Source organism: Oryza sativa, chromosome 6 (genome assembly GCF_034140825.1).
Source record: "Oryza sativa Japonica Group chromosome 6, ASM3414082v1".
Taxonomy (NCBI): Eukaryota; Viridiplantae; Streptophyta; class Magnoliopsida; order Poales; family Poaceae; genus Oryza; species Oryza sativa.
The window spans coordinates 12,847,681-12,868,974 of record NC_089040.1 but is presented as its reverse complement, the minus strand read 5'-3'; the positions used below and the strand labels follow the sequence as shown (position 1 = coordinate 12,868,974).

Below are 21,294 nucleotides of genomic sequence, written 5' to 3'. Positions count from 1 at the left end.
CATGCTATCTATTTTTCCATCTCAAAATAACTTCATTTTTTAAACAATCGTTGCATTGGAGTTTGTGAAAATGGAGATAAATACATTAAGAATAGGTAAAGTGAGGGCATGCTTAGATCCCCGTTGACGCGAAAAACACGCAATGGCCTGAGAGATCTGCTTAACTCTAGTGCAGGTCCAAAGAAATTGCCTTCGGGTTTTGAGCGTGCCAGCTGGTTTGATCCTGCAACCAACAAGATAGAAAAAAGGACGAAGAGTTAAATCCATCAACGGTAGCCGATTGGCTGGATTGCCGACAACGTATCGTCCGAAGCCAAGCCGATATAACTCACATTAGATCGGCAAAGGCAGATAAAACTTAGAGATTATTAGGTCTACTCGATCGGCTGTAGATGTTAACGATACGTAATCCGTCCAATGGAACGCACTTAGACCGAATGATTGGGATAGATCGGATGTTACGCCGAGACAATATAAATCACTCAATATCTAAATGTGCCTCAAAGTTGGGATTATGTACGCTCGCAGCATAGACGATGAAGCAAACCTAACGTGTATCGGCTAGTACTCCGATACCACCTTATACCAATATATCAGCACGGAAGAAATATACAAAACTGAGGTCAATCTAACAAGCAGGGTAAACTAGCAGACAAATAGGAAGCTTAATATACTTTAAACGGACGAGATCTTGATATAAAGAGCATATTTAGACGATCCAGAACCAAGTAGGAAACAAGACGGCTAAAAATCAGGTAAGATCGGCTGAAACCCCGATGCTATCTCTATTAGTATTCAGAGAAAGAGCTAGATAAGACGTTTCAAGACAATACTTAATAGATCGGACCTAACCGATGCAACATTAAGCGTGAAAAGAAACATAAGATCCAAGCAATTCGATGAAAACTCATTCAAGATGGTAGACACACCGCATAGTCTGGCTTGGCATCGAAGCCTAAACCTATCAGCCCGTTTTCGACGATAGAGGCGATGAGGTTTAGATGACGAGACTGATCTAGATTATGCGGTATATATGATAACTCGGCGATTCACATAGACAAGATTAGAGTGTCATAAAAATGTAAGCACTAATCCCGAGAACACAAACCACCATAACAAGCCTTACCTCGTCATCGGAGATCGAACCCGATACAACCCAACTTGAAAGCAAAAACTCGTCGAAACAGTGAAAATAGAAAAGGGTGGCGATGCGCCGAAATATTATCGAACTGTCGTCACTTGATTACAAGGTGTCGGGTCATATTTATACCCGAAGTACATAACATGTCCTTGCTGGACACGACTCTTATCTCTAACACATTTAAAATACAAATAAGTCCTTTAGGTGGACTCATACCAAACATATCTCTAAGGAAACTGAAAAATGTCATAATTAATTGATACAATTGCCCCTTTTTAGGACTCCAATCCTTATGTGGCAATGGCTATGAAGTGCTTTAGCTAATCCCGATGATAGACATGGGACCATCTTTTTCGAGACTAGTTGCATTGGCTTGACTCCGTTGGATTTGGCGCTAGCCGATATGCGGCAGCAAAAACTGCCTGTAGTCGATTCATGTGGCAGCCGATGCTTCCCGTAGCTGATGCGTGCTCTGCTTTCTCGAACAGAATCTCTCCAAATCGGCTTTGATTCTAGCTTTGAATCCGGTCTATGGCATTACCAAATTTGGTCGTTAACAATCCCACCCCAAAATTTTACACTCTGTCACATCGAATGCTTGAACATACCTACATGAAGTATTAAATATAGGCTTAAAAAACTAATTGCACAGATTGTGACTAATTTGCGAGACGAATCTTTTAAGCCTAATTTCTCCATGATTTGATAATGTGGTGCTACAGTAAACATTTGCTAATGATAAATTAATTAGGCTTAATAAATTCATCTCACGGTTTATTGACGGATTCTGTAATTAGTTTTTTTAGTGTCCGAACACCCCATGCGGCACTCTATATAATATCCAATGTGACACGCAAAAACTTTACACCCCTGAATCTAAACACCCCTTGAGAGACAATTGTAGTGCACTAGATAAAGTGGGGAACAATTACATTGGGACTAGATAAAGTGGAGGACTTCGTATTGTTGTTGATATGCGTGTAATGGGTGAAAACTAAAATGAACTTATTTTGAGTCTCTGATGATAAAAGTATGAAAGAAAGATAGATTAATATATGATATATCACCCTACAAATATGTAAGTTTAAATTTGACCTCTGCAGGTTATAAAAGACAAATATGACAATGAATATAACATGCTAGCTAGAGTTTGTTTTTTTCTTTTACATCTTGTTGATGTTCATTTGAATTTATAGGCTTGTGAACTCATATCACATATTAATATATCTTACAAAATATTTAAAAGATATATAGATTTGTAATAAACTAGGTGACATTCTCTCTAAAGTTCTGAAAGGTAAATATATAGAATGGGAGAAAACCTAAGAAGCACTGTAAATAAATCCGCGTTTCCGCTCCTCCTGCCAATCCAAAGGATGACAAGCCTATGTTTTTCTACTCTTTTAAGTTTGAGAAATTTTATGTTCCTTGATTGTATTAAGAGGTATCAAATTTTAGTGCAAACTTTGTACTTCCTAACACCAGAGATATCAAGAGATACTACTTTGTATCTCTCGATACCTTTTCAAAACTATAAAATGATCACTTTTTTAAACATTTAGTTACTTTGGTTCAATTTACATTGTCATAGAGACATCCGGTGCGGAAGGATAGGCGACATGCTGAGGTGCGAGCTCGCCATGGACACAGGGCTCTTGGTCGCCGCCTCCATGAGAACATTTAGTTCGTGGAAGCGCAGCCCATCACTGCCATTGCCGGCATCGCTGCCGCCGTCGCCGACCTGGCTCTGCGCCTGCACGCTGCTCTCGTTCTCCTCCAGCGACCGCGTCATCGTCTCCGGCGTGAACGCGTAGGTGAGCGCCAGCCCGAGCAGGCAGATCCCGCCAAGAACGAACAGCGCGTACATCATGCCGATGCCCGGCAGGTGCCCGGCCGCCGCGCCGTCCTTCTGCTGCGACGCCCACAGGAAGCCGATGGAGCCGACGAGCGCGCCGAGCTTCCCCGCCGCTCCGGACAGGCCGTGGCAGGTCGACCGGAAGCGCGCCGGGAAGAGCTCCGCCGGCAGGATGAAGGTGGTGGTGTTGGGCCCGAGGTTGGCGGAGAAGAAGGTGAGCGAGTAGAGCACGATGTAGCCGGCGGTCTTGGCGTGGTCGCGCCAGTATCCATCGTAGGGACCCGCGAGCGCGAAGAGGAAGACGGCCATGAGGAGGAACCCGGCCATCTGGAGACGCCGCCGGCCGGCGCGCTCGATGAGGAGCATGGCGGCGAAGTAGCCCGGGATGGTGGAGGCGACGGCGATGACGGCCTGGAACTTGGCCACGTTGAACGCCTCCTGGAACGCGTTCACCTTCGCCGCCGGCGGGAACCATGGCCGGTAGATCTGCGACTGGAACAGCGTGCTGCTGTAGTAGGGGATGTCGAGGAGGAACCACGCCGCCGCGCACGCGAACAGGTCTCTCCCATGCTGCCGGACGAAGCGGCGCGAGAAGAGGCCGTACGAAGGGCGCGGCGGCGGCGGCGTCGTCACCGGAGGCGGGCTCAACGCCGCCGCCGCCACCTCTTCCTCGGCGACGGCGGCCAGGTCGAGGTCGGCCAGGACGCGGCCGATGTCGTTGGTGGCCTTCACCACGTCGCGCTCCACCAGCGCCGTATACCTGCTCGTTGTACGTTAAGTACGGTGATTAGCTTTTTGGTGGTTCGGTGCTTAAACCCTTTTTGTTCTAGTTAATCACCCTAGCTAGGCAGCTAGCAACTGCTTGCATAAAGCTAAAGTGCAAATTAATTGTGCAATAGCATTGACTGCCACTGAATATATATATGCTGAGCTGACATCAGCCATGACACAGACGCGTGTATGAGTGATTAGTTCTAGATAATCAAAAGTATGCATGCTCACAAGGAGATGCATGTGTGCTTGAGCTTCTAGAACTTCGTAGCCAATGGCAACTTCATGATAATATACTAGTAATAACTTAAGCCTACAGAAAAGAAACAGCAATTGACCATGCATAGATATATGACGGTGTCATAGTGACAAGGAATAGGCTTTGATTAATCACGCGAACGGTCGGGTGATTAGCATACTCGATCGATTCCTTCTCGTATGGTGTTAAGGATGAATTTGTTCTTGGGATCACGTTCGGTATATTCTTCCACTATCACTATAGTTTAAGATATAGTCAGTTTACTCTTAATCTAATCTACCAATCAAAAACTTTGGAATTTTTTATTATGTTCAAAATTGGTAAATGTGAAGTCAAAGATACGGAGCAAGCTAGCATGGATGTATGACATCTGGGGACCACATGTCAGTGACCAAGTGATGTATACCTGGCTGTCTCCGGCATGGACATCCTCCAGTAGTACGTCAGCGCGGCGGGGACGGCGCCGGCCATGAGTATGATCCGCCAGGCGAGGTCGGCGCACTCCGGCGTGTCGAGCGGCGCGGGGTAGCCGGTGTAGTGGTCGAAGGCGGCGGCGACGGCCATGGTGACGGCGGAGCTGACGAGGATGCCGAACCCCTGCATGGAGAACACGGCGGCGATGAACGCGCCGCGGGTGCGCCGGTTGGCGAACTCCGACATGATGGTGGCCGACAGCGGGTAGTCGCCGCCGACGCCGACGCCGAGGAGGAAGCGGAAGAAGCAGAGGCTGGCGAGCGCGCACCGGCGCGTCCGGCACACGGAGAGGCCGCTCCCGACGGAGCTGCACACCATCAGCAGCAGGCACGCGCCGTAGACGCGGCGCCGCCCCACGCGGTCGCCCAGCGCGCCGAACACCACGTTCCCGGCCACCGCGCCCAGCAGCGCCACGCCGACGGTGGCCGACACGACGGCCGGCGGCGTCACCCCGGGGCCGCTGCCGCTGCCGTCTACTGATCCCGATGGCGCGTAGTACACCCGCCCGAAGATCTTCATGACCGGCGAGATGCAGAAGAGGTCGTAGGAGTCGGTGAAGAGGCCCATGCCGGCGATGACGATGGCCTTGAAGTGGTAGTACTGCGTCCGCGCCTGGTCCAGTGCCGCGAGCACCCGTATCCTCGGCGCCATTGCTGCCGACCTAGCTAGCTAGCACTAGCAACCGTTGGTTCTTTAGCTTCTTTGAGTGGTGGTTTGATATCTATATACAGGGAGAAGTCGCCGGCGGAGTGCGGAGGTTAGACGACGACGGGATAGCCGATAGGTGGTAGCTAGCTTGCTCACTGGTGACGGCGACGTGGAGCCGTGGACGGGTTAAAGAAATGGGTGAGGGAGTTGACATCGCCGTACACAACTGGGAGATATGCCGAGGAAGATGCCGCCCATTTCTCGCTTCATCAGATACATTATGTGGAGTGCTACTAATAAAGAGGGATAAAGAAAATACGGCCAATGGCCAACACTCGCGTACCAATCTGCAGCGCTTTCGTATGCGATCGACTTTCGACTTTGGAGAGGGCGCGTGTTTGGGGCTTGCCGCGCTGCGCCCAGAATCCCAGCAACCCATCCGTCTAGTTTTTCTTTCTTTTTTAAAACACAGCACAAACAGATAAGTCCACAACGCGCGCACTGTAAACACACGCATATCCTATCTATATGAACACCTCTAAAAGACTGGGCCGATATACCACGCACACTCGTTCCTACGAACGCACATATGCACACTCGTCCCTATGAACACACATATGCACATCCTACCCATATGAATATCTCCGAAAGATTGGATCTTGAAATTGTTGAAGTCACCACAAGCGTCTCACTATCGACAAGTACGTCGCCTACTCCTGAAAGAATAATTAACCAAAAATACGAGCACCCATGCTAAATCTATACCAAATCTAAAATTTGAATCTGGATGAGCTGGTTCTACTACTAGAAACATAACCAGTTAAACTCCTCACTTGGCAGCCGTTGAGTTTCCCTCTTCTTTTTTTTTTTTAACGTGGCAAACTGGCAATTAGTGAATCTCTATTGAATATACACTAGTAGTACGGAATATAAAAGTATATGTTTATACATTTGTCTCTAGAAGATTTAGTATTACACTCCCGATGTTACTTAGGGCGCGCCACGTTCTGGTCCAATCCTAAAGAGCTCCGAAGGATTTTAAATTGTGTCAGGAACAATTTAGCGCCAAACTTTGTATATATGCAAGTGGGTGGCACCCCAATAGATTGACCTGAGGAACGCCTACAGCTTCCCCCAATTGGACCAACAAAAAGTGGGTATTCAAAATTGTTCTATTATATTCATTCGACCAACAAAAAATGGGTATTCAAAATTGTTCTATTTTCGAAGTTCGATATGCTAAAAACACCAAAATAATATGATAAATTATCAATCCTATAGTGCTAGCTGGCTTAAAAAGAAGCGTATCCCTAGCACCTTGGTTAATTAGGTGACCTTCCACACGCACGAGCATAATATATTTGCACAACGAAGATGTGCTGAAGCTTTGGTTTTATGACACAATGCAAGAAGAGGTACAACTCATATTAGTATCATTTCAAGATCCAATTAATAAGTAAGAAGATGTTTGGTTAGCACAAGTATTTGCCACGCTAAACCTTACATATGCCATTGTTTGCTTTAGCCTATCCTTTTAGTTAATTAGTGAGGGACTGAGGGCATCTTCAGGCGCTTGCAAAATATTCTCTCTATCCTAAATTGATCACTATATATATGTTTATATATGCACCAAGACCATAGATAATTTAAATCGCATCAACCAAGACATCATGTACATATTTTCTCACAATGCATGCATAAATTAAAACACCATGCCAATAACACCCTTGCATGCACACATTCTCCTATGTTGCATTTATTATATTTCGATGAAATCCATATCCATATGGTTATATGATGATCAATTTGAGAAATTTTGGATTCTATTATATGATGATCAATTTGAGAAGGAGGGAGTAGCAAAGCTTGTTAGTTGTTTGTTATAACTATGGCATGCCAACCTTATTTTTTCTGCATTGGAGTCTCAAAATGTTGCATTGGATTTGGCAGGTACAGCTGCCTTAACTAGTCGATTGATGTTGCACTCGATTCCGCATGTTCTCCATACATTGTATGACGGTCCCTAAGTTTGTGTAGGTATATTATCTAGGTTACTGAATTTTGAAAATGCATTTTGGGTATCCAAAACTTGTTAGGCATCATATAGGTCTAAACGTGCTCCGATGCACTCTGCGTGTTAACGTGGTATGTCATGGTAGCGCTTGCTTGTTGGAATCCACATATCTGTCACATATAGAGACAATCTAAAACATATTTTTCTCCTCTTTCTCTCTCTTTTAATTTTATTTTTTCAAAATTTAAAACATCTTTTCCTCTCATATCTTCTATCTTTTCAAATTTTATTTATTTTTCTATATAATTGACATGTGGGTGTCTCTGACATGTAGACCGTACGCACCACCTTGACATGCCACATTTGCTCACGAATCGGGTTAGAGTCTGTTTAGATATATATGACACCCAAAATAAGTTTGGGGACCAAGTTGTCCCTACACTTCATTCTCATTAGTATGCCTGATATGATCTTGTAAGCTTGATGAAGGTGTTCCCCACAAAATTGATTTGATATTTTACTTCACCTCTTCTCTAGCGTTTAAGCTATTGATCATCAATTTAATTTCGACACATGTTGTATTCAAATTAGTAGTGAGGTATTTTCAGGACGCATGACGTGGTGATACTAGGATGTGTTTCGCCAATCAATACAGAAATGTAGGTCACCATGACCTACATTTTTATTTGCTTTCCATGGGAAGTTCTTCGGAAAATGCTTCAACCCGGTCGTCCGATCTCGAGAAAAAAATCGGACGCCTCTTACTATCACTTAATTTGCTACATGCAGCCTCGTATCCCTTTTGTCAGATCTTCTCTTTTCACATCTTTTACATATGCTTCCTTACTTAGCATTAGCATGCATGAAGAAGAGAGGACACGAGATTATTTGGATATACATAGCACCCTTTTTAGCAAACTTGAAAATGATTTTTCTTCCAGATTACTCATCCAATCTTTACACCATTGTATTCGTTATAAATAAATCTTTACAACAAAATCTCACATGACTATATTATAATAAAAAACACATATATTTTAACCGATTAAATTTAATATTTCACATGTGAGAATCAGATGTTTCGGCTGAAATTCTATTATGTTGCACATATTTAATTAGTGTCGTAATGTATATATCTTTCTTGAATGTATCACATGGTGCTATTTGTATGTTTAAGTAAGTAGTTTATTATGTTTTATTGGTTTATTTGTAAATATTGCATATGTGTTGGTTGAGTGTTTCAATAAGTATTCATTAGTTAATTAAAAAGAGATATGTTGCACATGGTATCATTCTTATGTTTTAGTAAATATTATATGATGTTTCAATAGTTAACACCTTGTGATTAAATTATAAAAATAATCATGTGAAATCTTGCTGTAAATATTTAATTGTGATTTCTCGGTATTGCAGTTAGTATTTCTTGAATGTTACATTTCTCTTAAATATTTTTATAGACTAAGTTGGAACATTTAAGCAAGTTTTTTTATGTCTAACTCATTGAGAGTCAATGTTTCATACAGATATTATCGGTGTTGCATTTAGTATTACTTGAATGTTGCATTTCTCATAAACATTTTATAGACTGAGTTGGACATTTGACCTAGTGGTGAAACAATTTTTTATAAGTTATGAAACAACGTTCGATTTTTCTCATAAAAAAATAGTCGTGTGAGATCTTGTTGTAAAGATTCAATTGCAAGGAGTTTAATGGTGAAATCGAATCATAAATCAAATAATTAATTTAGAAGGAAATTGAATTTAATAAAATAAAAAGTAGGTTGAGATAAGTGCTGCAACCATGAAGACATGCATGCGCAAGCATATAAACTTCTTACACATGCTAATCAATTAGAGTATAAACAGTAGAGATTGTGCAACCACGAAACCACGAGTAGCAAAAAGGACGTAGTAAAAACTAGAGTAAAAGTGCAACACGGGCTTACATGCATGCGGTAGGTGCGTGGCAGTGTGGGGTCGGGCATCCGATATTTGCGAAATATCGGACGTCCGACGTGTAGCATCCTCCAAGTTCTTCATTATCCTAAACGATGGAGCTAGCCATGTGGCATATGCAGGTCATCCTCGACACGTTAGGCCTTTTTTTAAATGTTATAAATGTATCGTAAGATCGTAAATCCGTCTCTATACTACTGTATTTAAATATATGACGATATTACGAACATACATTAATTTTACCATTCATTTCATCCAAAAAATATATGCAAGTAAATAAAATTCATGCTTCAAATACATTTAATAATAAAACAAATAATAACATAATAAATGATAATTGCCTGTTTTTCAGTAAGACGAATGGTTAAACATGTGTTTCAAAGTTAGCGTCGTTATAAATTTAAAAATAAATAGAGTTATTCTTGTACCGTTTCACATATAGTAACAAAGACTGTCACATGGTATTATAGTAGAGCACCCTTGTAACATTCTTTCAAATTTTCTTGCTGGGCCACAAGATCGCTATTTTGGAAAAGAATACAAAATTTGTCATTTTTAACATATACGGTCCCATGGTCTAGTGGTCAGGACATTGGACTCTGAATCCAGTAACCCGAGTTCAAATCTCGGTGGGACCTTTATTCTTCGTTTTCCATTTTTCCTTTTTCTTCATCAATTATACTAGTTTGATTTGATTTGATACTTATTTTAAAAAGTTGAATCGAAATATTCAAAGAAATATTGATGGTCAATTTTAATAATTGTATTGATTGGTAGACTGCACCTTCCTATGAAACATCTAATTAGTTACAACATATATACATCTTCAGTACTTTAATGCCTCTTTTTGAACAATGGAAAAATAAGGAATTTGAAAGGATTTAAATCCTTTAGAAAATTTCCTATATAACTCATTGGCACAGAGGATTGATTCATTTCTGTTAAGTTCCTATGAAATTGGTTATTCTGGAGGACTATATTGGACGAAAATAACCATTTGTTCTTGCCACATGTGTTTCTTTTTTCCTATGGCTTTAATGCTCTATTCTTTATATGGATGATTGGACTGTATTCCTATGCATGCATATTACTATTTACTCCATCCGACCTAAAATATAACAAGTTTTATTTCTTAGGATTGGTCCCAAAATATTACAATTTATCCATCAACATTCTCTTCCCAACCAATTACAACCCTTATCCATTCACTTTTCCCACGTACCTCCACTACTCATCCAATCACAGTCCTCCACCACTCACTTCTACTTACTTTCTTAATAACCGTGTCCAACTCTAAAACTTCTTATATTCTAAGACGGAGGGAGTAGTATGAACCGAAAATAGATCCAAACATGTATTTAATGCAATTCTTTTTTTTAAGAAATCATAGTTTTATAACCACGGTACGCATAATCCATAAGTCAATACGATGAAAAGAACGATCCCTATGTTCTCATACTTTTTCGGTGTGGCATCCAAATGATATATAGTTTTGACTCTTCCTTATTATTTACTTCTTCAAGGAATTGAACGAACATGGTATTCTATTTATACACTTCTTATTGTCATATGGTTTCACAGTCTGACAATTTAAAGGATGCCAAAGAAACATAGGGACAATTAGTGCTCCCTGAGTTGCTCTCGCGCGGGCGGCTCGGGGGGCGAAAAAACCCTAGCCGCCCGCGCCTCCACTCCATCTCCCCCATCTCGCCACCACTGGAGCTCGTCAGCGGCAAAGCCAGCAGCGAGCAAGGAAGGCGGCGGTGAGGCCCTTCTTCTTCTTGGCGACTCCTAGCTCAGCGCGATGTAGGCGGGGAGAAGCCGACCAAGTCCACCCCCCACTGCGGTCGGACGGAGACGGCGGGGCGGTGTGGGGAGGTGGCGGATCCGGTGCCCTCGAGGCCAGATCTGGCCACCCTATGCCTGGATCTGGCGCGACGGCGGGGAGTAGCGGCGGCGGCTCGGCTTGCCCGAGCACGAGGCAGCGCGGGGCAGCTGGGAGCGGCGACGGCGGCTCGGCGGTGGCGAGGCCTGCCAGAGAGGCAGCCCAGGGCGCCGCGGCTGCGAGCTGCCAGGTAGCCGGGGTGCCGCTGTGGAGCCCTAAACGCCAAGTGGGTGGCGCGGTGGCCAGGCAACAGGGGTGCCGGTGGGTGGCACCGGAGTCGGAGCGGCGGTACCGTCACCAGCATCGGTGCATGCCCAGATGGTAGTGCAAAGGGTGCTGGCGGTGGTGGGAAGTCTTCCTGGTTGTCGGTCGGTACCCTTGCTCTTTCTGGAGCTCCTTCCCTTTTTTGCGGGGAGTTTCTAAGTTGGATTGAGGCGGCTGCTCATCAGCGGGAAAGCTCAGGCTGTCGAAGCAATGCCACCCAGCCCGGGTTCTCCTCCGGCCAAATCTGGCGAGGAGGCCAGCGGGTGGTGGAATGGAGCGGTCCTGAGACAGCTCTCAGGGGTGGTGGTTAGATGAAGTCGGCCGACGGAGGGGCCTTGGTGTGGTGTGGTGGAAGCTACGTGCTGCCATTTGTCCATGTGGTGGTTCTGAGTTGGTGGACGGCGATCTACAGTCAAGGTTGTAGGGTCCCAGGCAAAAGCCTAGTTCGGTGGTTCACCGGGCCGACAGTGGCTATGCCTTCGGGCGTCATAACCTCCTTGTGGCGTTGTCGAGAGTTACCCTCTCCCTTTCTTGTCGAGCTTTTCTGGGTGAAAACCACATCTTTTTAGATGGGCGATGGCAGCATCCTGTATGTCATGACCACTGTGGTGCCATCATTTTCGTAGTCTCGTCTCTGTGGTGTTGCTGTAGGCCTAGCTGCGTTTGGCCATGCTTAGCGGGGGTCGTTTGGTGGTAAGCTTCACCCTCAGTGGTTTGTGCTTGGGTGGTAACGCGTGGTGTGTGGTCATGCACCTTGGTGCATTGTGGTATTTTTTTTTAACTTTTATTCCTTCTTAATTAATACGGAATGGCTATCTGTCTGTCGCATGATTTTTATGGGCTGCATCATGCATTTTATTGGCCCTCTGATCTATTTGAGATTCGTGCACTCTTTTCTTTTTTGTCTATTTTCTTTGTGGGCTTTTGAGTATTTTTAGTTGTGGGCTTTGGGCTTTCACGGGTTATGTTGGACTTTTTTTTCTCTTTGTGGGACCCACTGTATGTTGTATCCGTGAGAGTTTATATAGGGCCCACTTTTACTGTTGAAATTTTGAAATCCGCGTCGGAGAGAGAGTTTGTCTGAATTACATCGTATTTACACTATAATTACATATGTAATTTTAGTGTATTTACGATGTAAGTCTGAAAATTACATATGTAATTTTAGTGTATTTACGATGTAAGTTTGAAACCTACTTGAGCCCATTTGAACCCACGTGAGCTTCAGATTGTCCACGTGGCCCGTTTGTTGTTTTGTATTTTGTTTGTGTATATTAATGTCATCCGTTAGATGTTCATCCAAAGGGTAAGAAATCTGCATGATAGGAGGCTAAAAAATCTGTCACATAATTAATATATTCGGATGGTCTTAAAACGTAGGGACAATTGATTTTGCCTGCCGTCCCACTACCACCAGGCTCCAGCCATTCTGGTAGGGCAATCCTGTCTCATCAAAATCGCGGCCCACCTCGAAGGCTCACAGCTTGGCCTACGACCCAAACCGGCCTGCATTGCATCGGGCCACACGACGGCTGTATCCCTCAGCAGCTGAACATTTGATGAGCTCTGTATTGCAAAATCCATGTGTGACCATAAGGAAAAAGTCCACTTTGACTCCCTTAATCGTAGGCTGAATATAATTCGTACCCCCTCAACCAGAAAACCGGATAGGACGACTCTCCGAACTATTGAAACCAGTGTAATTTGACTCCCTCAATAGTTTTGGAGGGCGGTTTTGCTGACGTGGCGCTAAGGTGGTGGTGTTAACCCGGTTTTTGTCCCACATAGTGCTTATATGGCATTAGAATTAAAAAATATCTGTGGGACCCATCTGTCATTCACACACAAAATTATATTGTGGGACCCACTGACATGTGGAGCCCACATGTCATCTGTTCTCCTTCCCTTCTTCCTCCTCCCCCTCTCTCTCCCTTCTCTCTCTTTTCTCACTCTTTTCTCTCTAGAGTCCCCTTCGACCCCGCTGCCCAGGTGGAACCGCGGCTGGGCGACCCCACGACACTGTTGACGGTCGTTAGCAATCAGTTTCGACCGTCAATATTACCAAAATAGAGGAAAACTGGTTATGCTTGCAATACATATCCATGTTAGAATAATAATATTCCATTAGTATTTGGTTCACTAACCTTTTGCAGAGAATAATTATAAAGTGGAGGAGAATCGACATCAAATCAGAAGATAAATCAATCGGACGATGTCGAGAATCAAACTTATGCATGAATGGACTAAGAACTCAGAAATGACACGATGAACTGGGCCAAAATCCACAAGTCTGCGTATGAGAGCAAAGGAGGAGGCCACTTGCTGATTTTGGGCTAGGTCGGCCCGGCCCATGGTTCGGTCAAACCATTGGGTTCGGCCGAACCCTCCCGCGGCGCCAGTCGATCCAGGGTTCTCCTAGATGGCTGAGATGACTCCCCAATGATGGTGTTGACGGTCGTTATCGATCAGTTTCGACCGTGAATATTACCAAAACAGGAGAGAACTAGTGATGCTTGCAATGCATAAATATGTTAGAATAATAATATTCCACTAGTATTAGGTTTACTAACCTTTTGCAGAGAATGACAATAAAGTGGAGGAGAATCGACATCAACACAAACGATAAATCAATCGGACGATGTCGAGAACCAGACTTATGTATGAATGGGCCAAGAACTCAGAATTGACACGACAAACTGGGCCAAAATTCACAAGTCTGTGGAGAAGAACAATGGAGGAGGCCACCTGCCGATTTTGGGCCAGGTTGGGCCGGCCCCTGGTTCGGCCGAACCTCCCTCTCCACCATTGGATGTGGGGTTTGGCAGGGACGCTCCAGATCCTCTCCTGATGGCGGTTGCGGGGTACTTCAGACATTTCGCAGCAGTTACAACCGTCATACCTGCCTATAAAAGGACTTCACCTTCTCACTTCACTCACACACCCCAAGTAAGAACTCTCTCTTTCCTCTCAATTTTAGTTTAGTAGTATCTAGCTGGTGGAATAGAATTAGAATAGGAATCAGGAGTCCGGAAGCCTCCGGAAGAGTTCGGGTATGGCTCTAGTAGCTTTCCTTCCCTCTTTTGTAAGCTTTGTACTTTTATTAGAATACTCTTCTAAATACATTTCTGGTATTGAAATACTTTCCGAGTATATGAGTGCCAACTTTACATTATGTTCATGTTATACTGAATATACGGCTAGCTTATCTGAGAGATGCTTTGGTGCGGGTATAATGTTTGCTTATGCAATTACTCTATGTCATGACGATGATATTAGAGTAGTATCTGGTAGTTTAGATGTGGTGTCTAGATTACGGGATATCATTATTTAGGGTTATATATTGCGGATGAGAGGTGGGCCGCTGATGGTGACAGCTCAGTACAGGTATTCCTCTGCGCCTATATATAATCCTAAGTTAATTTCCTAGGGAGGGTTTTCCTCCGTATTTAGCCCCGGTTGGATGGTCATGACGGGCTGTCGTAAGGAACTCGGCAGCCAGGGGTGGCTTCTCGAAGTACCAGGAGGACATCGGATAGATGGTATTAGCTAGTATATCAGTTAACTAGAATGTATGTATACTATGTATATTAGAAGTATAGAAACATATTCTCTTTCTCTTTTCTTTCCACCTAGCTTAGATTATTTATTACGAGGATGAGTAGTAATGCTTGTGTGTCACTCTACCCTTGGATTATCTTAACCCCAGCTTAGAATATGATTATCACAAGTAATATATAAATTATTAGTTAAGTTCTCTCTACATGATCTTCCCATGGGATAAAATAAATACGATACCCTTGGAATACTCTCGGGTGAAATGCTACAATGGTATATCCGTGCGCTTGCGGATGAACTCTGTAACCATAATATACCAGAAGTGTTTCTGCGCCATTGCTGGGAATTATATTTCTAGTAATGTCGTTAAGAAATACCAATAGACGGTTGGTGGGTATTACTGACCTTTCCAACCGTCACAACCGTCATTATCAGGCTATAAAAGGAGCTCTCATCCTCACTTCATTCACACACCTCAAGCAAAGCTCTCTCATATTCTCTCAAGTTTTGTTTAGTGTTCTCGAGCTAGTGGAGTAGGAATAGACTAGAAATCAGGAATCTGGAAGCCTTCGGAAGAATTCAGGTATGGCTCTAGTAGCTCTTCTCTTCTCTTTTGTAAGCTTCGTACTTTTATTAGAATACTCTTCTTTATACATTTATGATATTGAAATACTTTCCGAGTATATGAATGCCAACTTTACATTACGTTCATGTTATACTGATTATACTGCTAGCTTATCTAGGAGATGCATCGGTACAGGTATAATGTTTTCTTATGCAATTAATCTATGTCATGACGATGATATTAGAGTAGTATATATAGTTTAGGCGTGGTGTCTAGATTACGGGATATCATTATTTGGGGTTATATGCTACGGATGAGAGGTGGGCCGCTGTTGGTGATAGCTCAGTACGGGTATTCCTCCGCGCGTGTATATAGTCCTAAGTTAATTTCCTGGGGAGGGTACTCCTCCGTATTTAGCCCCGGTTGTATGGGCATGACGGGCTGTCGTAAAGAACTCGGCAGTCAGGGGTGGCTTCTCGAAGTACCAGAAGGGCATCGGATATAGAGTATTAGCTAGTATATCAGATAACTAGAATGTTATACTATATATATATACTAGAAGTATAGGAATAGATATTCTTTCTCTTTTCTTTCCATTTAGCTTAGATATTATAGTATGAGAATGAGTAGCTCCCTGCTTGTGTGTCACTCTACCCTTGGATTATCTTAATCCCTGCTTAGACTATGATTATTACAAGTAACATATAAACTATTAGTACGGTTCTGTCTACTATGATCTTCCCACGGGATTAAACAAATACGATACCCTTGGAATACTCTCGGGTGAAATGCTACAATGGTATATCCGTCCGCTTGCGGATGAACTCTGTAACCATAATATACCGGGAGTATTTCTGTGCTATTGATGGGAATTATATTTCTAGCAATGTCGTTAAGAAATACCAACAGATGCGTGGCGGTGGACCGGCCTCCAGCGGAGCGGCGGTGACCTAGCCATGAGGCAGAGCGACGGCACGGCGGTGTGGTCTCGATGCGGATCGGCGACGGCGCCCGGGGGGAGGCGCCGGGGGGAGGGGGGGCGAGGCGAGGCGAATCCGTGTCGGTGCGAGGCGCGGCGGATTCCCGTCGAGTGCCCCTGGCGATTTGGTCAGCTTCTTGGATGGCGACTTCTTAGAAGACATACAGCTGCTCCACGGTGTCGATGTCTTGTGGGAAGAACTCGACGGAGCCGAGGCGGCAGCGGTAGAGCAGCCAGGTCGCTGCCGCTCCCTGCCGCTGTTACCAACACCGCTCCCCACTGCCGCCGGTGCTGCTCCCCACCACCGCTCCGGGCAAGGTGAAAAAAGAGACCGGGGGAGAGAAAGAGGGAGGGAGGAGGAAGAAGGGAAGGAGAGGGAGGATGACATGTGGGGCCCACATGTCAGTGGGTCCCACTTTTTTTTAATTGTGTGTGTGGATGACATGTTGGTCCTACAAATTTTTGTTTTTTGATTTTACTCTAATTCCACATAAGTGACATGTCGACGACATGTGGTATGAAGACCGGGTCAACACCGCCATGTAGGTGTCACATCAGCCAAAACCGCTTGCAAAACCACCCAGGTAGTCAAATTGCACCGGTTTCAATAGTTCGGGGAGACATCTTATCCGGTTTTCATGTTAAGGGGTACGAATTAGATTCGGCCGATATTTAAGGGAGTCAAAGTGGACTTTTTCCTGACCAGAATGATGATGTTGTAGACTCGTGGCACTTGAGATATATCTATATGAAATTGAATTGTATTTAATTCTCCAGAAAAAAAAATGAACTTATAGTATATTTGAGCTTGTCTAGTTTGTACCATGTTACTAAAACTCAATGCCAAAAGATGGATATTCGATGGTAGCTAACAAAACGTAAAGTTTATCTTAAGAAAACAATTTCTAAAGTTACCAAACTAGGGGCCTATTCACTTTGATGCCATTTTCAACCTTACCAAATTTTGGTAAAGTTGCCAAAAAAGTGGCTACATTTAGTTTGCTGCCAAATTTTGGTAACTATATAAGAAATCATGCTAAATTGCCAAAATTTTGGTAATGCCAAAATTCAGTAAGGTTTTTTTCATCAAAGTTAACAAACCCTATATGCCACATTTCCACTTGTTCTATTTGAAAGTGTATAGTTACCAAAATTGAATGAGAACTAAGGGGAACGACAAAAATTGTTTCAAAAATGAAATTAATTGTCGATCATGCTATTGTCGTGGATTAGTCAAGCCTTATTTGGTCTGGATTAATTGTCGATCAAGTCATTATCGCAGATTATCGATTTTATCATAGCATAATTTAAACAAATATTTATTTAACAAATAGTTTAAACAAGTGACAATAAAAGAAACCTTTTTTTCAAAAGTAAACCTATGCTGGGAGGCATGAAGCAAATAATCGACGATAACAAAAATACTCTTTATCATAAATATTTAACATATGGAATAAGATTTGATTAAACTTTTAAAAATCTCACAATCAATTTTTTGTTTTAAATAAATCAATTAAATATAGTAAGCTTAAAATACAATACTTGTAACTTTTAAGGCAAACTTAAGTTTTAAGGAATTATTAATGATCAAAATTTTTAAAATTTTCATATAACTTTACCATAAACATTAAGTATTCGTAAACCACTCAAAGCAAGCAGTGAGTGAACGTGGCAGCTACCGAACTCATCTGTTGAGGCCCGGCAAGCAAGTAATTCCGATGGAAATGTTGTTCGAGCTTAGCAACTCTTTTGACGTGGACAAATACAAACACGCGTCCATTCTCTGCACAGCCGACGTGCCACGATGCATCCAGAGATTCCCCCGCCTTCGCTCACGGCGGCCTCAGCAAGCGACACGTCCGTGTCACACGCACGCACGCACGCATCGATCGTTCGCCGCTTTATCTTGTGCATATAAATCGAAACGACGATGAGGCCGCAGGCAGCGCAAGAGCTAGCTTACACCGATCGAGCAGATCAGACAGAGTTAGCTGCAGAGCAGAGTGTGTTAAAGACTAGTTGGGACTTGGGAGAGGATGGCGACCATGAAAGCCAAGGCCGAGGACGCGGCATCCTCCGCCAAGGCCGGCGTCCACAAGGCCAAGGCCACCGCCGGCGAGAAGGTACGTACGTACTCAATTCTCGTTTCTTGTCGCTGGCATCGCTGGTGTCTGATCGATCATGACCGGCCAAATTGCAGGTGGAGAAGGCGACGACGGGGGACCCGATGAAGAAGCGGGAGGCGGAGGAGCGGAAGGAGGACAGGAAGCTGGAGGCGGAGTCCGACGAGCGCGTCGAGAAGGAGGGCCACGCTGACGAGAAGTCCGGCAAGCACACCTTTACCACCGCCACGGGGTAGCTAAGCTACTAGCTAGCGAGGCACGCGTGCGTGCGTGCGTGCCATAGTGGCTGGCGGCCGCGCGCGCTCATGACCGGCTTGAACTAGCTGCACGCACTAGCTACCCGCATGACGCCGCGCGCTAGCTTTGTACCAGTAATCACTAGTATGTATGAACTCACGTCGATCGCTTGCAATGTGCATATTGATGACGGGTATACTCTTATTCAGTATCACTTGTAAACTTCATCATGTGCCCTATAGATGGCCGCTCGAGGCCTGATGGCCCGGCCAAGGCACGGCATTTTGGTCCGTTCCAGGCACGGCACGGCCCGACTGGTGGTTGGGTCCGTCCAGGCCTAGCCCGACCGCCGGGCCGTTTCTGGGCTTTCCTACTAGCACGCTGGGCCGGCCCGGCCTGGCCAGGCCCGGTACGAGAGTATGGGTATGCATAACAGACTTAATTTCAACCATACGTAAGGCATGAGGAAGCAAAAGTGGGTGGGTGGGTGGGTGGGGAAATAGACTTATTTCAAAGAACGCACGATGAGCTATCCGTGCTTTCAGGCCGGCACGGCATGGCTCGATCGCTGGTGGATCGTGTCTGGGCTGGTGGTCGCTGGTCTAGCTCATGGGCTGGCACGGCCCGGCACGAAGTGGAGACCAGCTCATGGGCTGGCACGGCCCAGCACGAAGTGGTGACCGTGCCGTGCCGGGCAGGCCTTATGGTCATATATAGTCGTGCCGGGCCGGGCAGGCCTTATAATCATCTATATTGTGCCCCAATAAAAATAAGACAGACAGGCACTATCCCTCAAAAATAATCCGTACACCTCATTATCCACTAGTCATAATTATAAACAAAACTTATGAAAGAATTTTACAAATCAACCACTACTAAAGATAACTTATGGAAGAATCTTACAAATCAACTACTACTAAAGATTCGATTTTTTCGTGCGGTTAAAATGGATTTTTTTCGGTACGGAGGTTCCGCCCGTCGGCACTTTACCTATCTGCGAAAATTAATATTTTCTCGTGCGGGTGGCCCAACCGCACGGGATAATCTATTATCTCGTGCGGTCGGGTTACGTGGACCGTATGGGATAATCGAGAGGACCACACGGGATAACGGTTTGGATATGTCGACTGCACGAGATAATCTATAATCTTGGTAAGTATGTGCTAGGCCGACCGCACGGGATCACATGCTAGCCGTTTGGAAAGATACGCGCTCTATCTTTTTGTGTGCTTTTGAATCGTCATATGCATAATATTACGCGCTTGTTGTGCTCGTTATGCTTCTTGTGCTATGTAACCGTTGGTCACTCGTTGTGCTTTTGAATCGTCATATGCATAATATTACTCTCTCTAGCAGTCACATATAAATTATACGAGCACTATTAGAAAAATCGATATATATAATTACATAGCATATGTACATGTGTCTAGTGTCCATAATATTACAAGTTATGACTCCCTCACAAATATATATTGTTTACAAAGGACAAATATAGAGAAGAATGATGTCGGGTAATAGATATCTTCGAGGCAAATGAAGGCTACACGAGCGGGTGTCCGGTAGTCGAGATGTCGTGGCTCAGGACAGGCATTAGGGTGATCACTCCTGAGAGATCTTCTGATGCCATAGGGCTCAACCATAACCTGTTTGTCCCTATAACCCCAGCCGTAGGCGGGCGTTGAGTCGGTACTTTTGTTCAGGGCTAGGATGAGTGAAGAACTATGTCAAACCCTCTGTCCATATATCGTGCTGGTATGTGGTGTGTGGAGACACGTAAGGAAGATGTGTCTTGTGGGTAAAGATGTACACATCTGATCAGAGTATAATCTATTCGAATAGCCGCACCCTCGGTTATGGGCAATATACCCAAGTTAGTGGTTTCACTCTAAAAAAAATGTCAATCAACTAAAACCTGGAATGGTTAGCTTGGGTTGGCTTGGACGAGCTGGGGCCCGCTTTAAGGCTGCCAGTTTAGTCCGACTCTTCGTAGGCCTTGGGTTAAGATAGGTTCGTGTGGGTTCACGGCCGCGGATAATTATAATACCGTGTAGACCTAGTTTGAATTTACCAAATGGCTTTGAGCAACTAATAAGTGGTTTAAAATGTTGTTTTACTGCAAAACCTAATCCCTTATTAGTCTATCTTTGTTCCCCTTACATTTACTGTGCATTTGTTGGTGTGACTTGTTGAGTACGGTGATCTTGCTCAATTTTTTCTCCAACCCAGAAAAGGAGTTCTTGGAAGAGGATGGCTTCGGTGTCTAGCTCGTGCCTGCCGTCAAGTGCCTATGGTGTTCACCCTAGTCTTCCGTGCTTCTTCGTTTATCTCTGAGTGTTGGTTCTTTGGTTGCCCATGTAATAAAAATACTATTTACGCTTCTGCTTGTTAAACTCTGATATGTATCAACTTTTGTGTACCTCATCTCCTGGGACGAGGAATAATGCACGCACGTAAGGAAAACCTGTTGGGTTATTTCCGGTCGTGACAACACGAGTCCCTCAACTTCTCTTTTCCTCTTTCCCCACCTCCCCCGCCCCACACCAGCCGGGCTAGCCCGACCCAGCCTGC

The 21,294-nt window shown here is 44.3% G+C and overlaps 2 protein-coding genes and 1 non-coding gene across 3 annotated transcripts; 2 read left to right on the top strand and 1 right to left on the bottom strand.

Annotated features, from left to right (window-relative positions):
• Positions 1-2,717: 2,717 nt before the first annotated feature.
• LOC4340904 (probable inorganic phosphate transporter 1-9) lies at positions 2,718-5,349 on the bottom strand. Its single transcript, XM_015787163.3, has 2 exons — positions 4,433-5,349; positions 2,718-3,756 (listed from the first exon to the last, which is right to left on the bottom strand). The coding sequence occupies exons 1-2, from the start codon at positions 5,149-5,151 to the stop codon at positions 2,727-2,729; spliced, it is 1,749 nt and encodes a 582-aa protein (XP_015642649.1). The 5' UTR covers positions 5,152-5,349; the 3' UTR covers positions 2,718-2,726.
• A 4,335-nt stretch (positions 5,350-9,684) lies between these two features.
• Positions 9,685-9,756, top strand: TRNAQ-CUG (transfer RNA glutamine (anticodon CUG)). The gene has a single exon. It is a non-coding gene; the product is annotated as a tRNA-Gln (tRNA).
• Positions 9,757-18,310: 8,554 nt separating this feature from the next.
• Positions 18,311-18,907, top strand: LOC4340902 (protein LE25). Its single transcript, XM_015787118.3, has 2 exons — positions 18,311-18,489; positions 18,567-18,907. Exons 1-2 carry the CDS (start codon positions 18,403-18,405, stop codon positions 18,723-18,725), a joined length of 246 nt encoding a protein of 81 aa, XP_015642604.1. The 5' UTR covers positions 18,311-18,402; the 3' UTR covers positions 18,726-18,907.
• Positions 18,908-21,294: the final 2,387 nt, after the last annotated feature.

Coding starts and splice junctions, on each gene's coding strand:
- LOC4340904 (XM_015787163.3), bottom strand. CDS start 5,151: ATGGCGCCGAGGATACGGGTGCTCGCGGCACTGGACCAGGCGCGGACG. Junction 3,757..4,432: donor TCCATGCCGGAGACAGCCAG/GTATACATCACT, acceptor TACAACGAGCAG/GTATACGGCGCTGGTGGAGC.
- LOC4340902 (XM_015787118.3), top strand. CDS start 18,403: ATGGCGACCATGAAAGCCAAGGCCGAGGACGCGGCATCCTCCGCCAAG. Junction 18,490..18,566: donor AGGCCACCGCCGGCGAGAAG/GTACGTACGTAC, acceptor GCCAAATTGCAG/GTGGAGAAGGCGACGACGGG.